The sequence below is a fragment of the Amphimedon queenslandica genome, unplaced genomic scaffold, assembly GCF_000090795.2.
Source record: "Amphimedon queenslandica unplaced genomic scaffold, v1.1 AMPQUscaffold_12799, whole genome shotgun sequence".
NCBI lineage: Eukaryota > Metazoa > Porifera > Demospongiae > Haplosclerida > Niphatidae > Amphimedon > Amphimedon queenslandica.
Window position 1 is genome coordinate 39,874 of NW_003546965.1, and position 1,518 is coordinate 41,391.

The 1,518-nt window shown below is 34.0% G+C and overlaps 1 protein-coding gene across 3 annotated transcripts; it reads right to left on the reverse strand.

Annotated features, from left to right (window-relative positions):
* Nucleotides 1-74: 74 nt before the first annotated feature.
* LOC109586719 (clustered mitochondria protein homolog) lies at nucleotides 75-1,479 on the reverse strand. 3 transcript variants are annotated; one of them, XR_002187202.1, is made up of 4 exons: nucleotides 1,401-1,473; nucleotides 1,168-1,316; nucleotides 1,073-1,115; nucleotides 75-167 (listed from the first exon to the last, which is right to left on the reverse strand). XR_002187202.1 is itself a non-coding variant. In XM_020002927.1 (4 exons), the coding sequence occupies exons 1-4, from the start codon at nucleotides 1,421-1,423 to the stop codon at nucleotides 81-83; spliced, it is 282 nt and encodes a 93-aa protein (XP_019858486.1). In that variant the 5' UTR covers nucleotides 1,424-1,479; the 3' UTR covers nucleotides 75-80. The 3 variants fall into 3 exon arrangements, 1 of the variants encoding a protein (XP_019858486.1); XM_020002927.1 differs by having other exon boundaries at nucleotides 1,421-1,479; XR_002187203.1 differs by lacking the exon at nucleotides 75-167 and adding an exon at nucleotides 985-999 and having other exon boundaries at nucleotides 1,050-1,115.
* Nucleotides 1,480-1,518: the final 39 nt, after the last annotated feature.

The following is a 1,518-nucleotide window of genomic DNA, read 5'->3' on the forward strand; positions in this document are numbered from 1 at the left end:
CTCACTTAGCATGCTTTGTGGGGAACTAATAGTGCGATAAATTTATAATAAATATTGTGTGTGTGGCCAGTTATTAATAACTAACATAGGCTGATATAGAGCTGCAGTGGTCCACTCCCTAGCAGTCTCTCATACATAATGACAGTTTTTTGCTGATATGATATTGCCTGAAGATGAAAAAAGAGAGAGATAAAATGTAGCAAGTCAATTTAAAATTAAATTTCAATTGAGTAAATAATTAATTGCTACCTTGTAAAGAAATTAAAATATTAATAAAGTTTCAAAGCGTTTTAAACTAAAGTCTGTTGAGTTTCATTTGACTTAGTGATTTTCAACGACCTGGGGGTGTAGTCCCCTGGTCGTTCCTACATGTTTATTTGATTTCACCCACATGCGATGCTTGTATATTTGTATGTCCACACTTACATTTCTTCTATACATGTTGTATTCGAGAAATAAGAAAATTCATAAGCCTTAGCAAACACCCTCCCACGCTCCTTTAAATAGTCAGAGCAAACAAAATGGTGGCATACACATAGGACAAAGTTATAAGTTCTTAAGCAAAAGAACATATGTACAGTCTCAAGACCTTTCTTGAAGGATTAGAAGGTAGAAAACCTCTTTAAGTTTTAATAAGAACCCAGCTGTACATGCAAGGTGGTGAAATGAAATCAATTATAGTAATACTTTACACTGTTACGCTTGTTTGTAATAACTTTTGATAGTCCAGGTATTTAGAAATTTTGTTTGTGCCATTAGAATTGCTAGGTCCATCCCTTCCTTAGAAATAAGGAACGAATCAAAATGACAAGGCCTTAGCCTTTTTTGGATGTCCCTCTATAAACTCAATGACATACCTTGACCAAAATTACGCAGCTAGAACAGCCAAATCAAATTCAGCTTCTATTATTAATTGATAACAACCAGGGATCAGGTGAAAGTGAATAGACTTTAGAACATGCATAACATCTTAACTCGGTATCAGTCATTTAAACTAAACTACATACACAACCAGTCGATACATTAACATGTACATGGCATGCACATACATGTAGTTACATGCACCACTTACTAGTTTACTGTCTCCTAGAGCATGATGAATTCGTGCAATAACTCTATATATAATAATACAATGGAATATATAAGTACTTGAATGACACCACTCACTTATAACAGTTTGCTATGTTGACATGTAGTGGCCCAAAGACTTGAGCAAACAATTGCACAGCTTCAGATAGATAGTCAAGAGCAACTTCAATATTACCAGACTGCAACTGAACCTGAGCCAACTCATACAAACCAGAGGCTTCAAGAGGCTGGGGGGATTGAGGGAAAGAAAATTTAAGATAAAAAGAAAATTAGAAATACAATGAAATTGTTGAAGATTGAAGTACACATACATGTAAAAGACATAATATACCATCGATCTGAAAATTTTTCACTGTGATTTTAATTTCACTGGATTAGAATTCCAAAAAAAATAGATCACCTACATAATTATATGCCACATTCAATAAT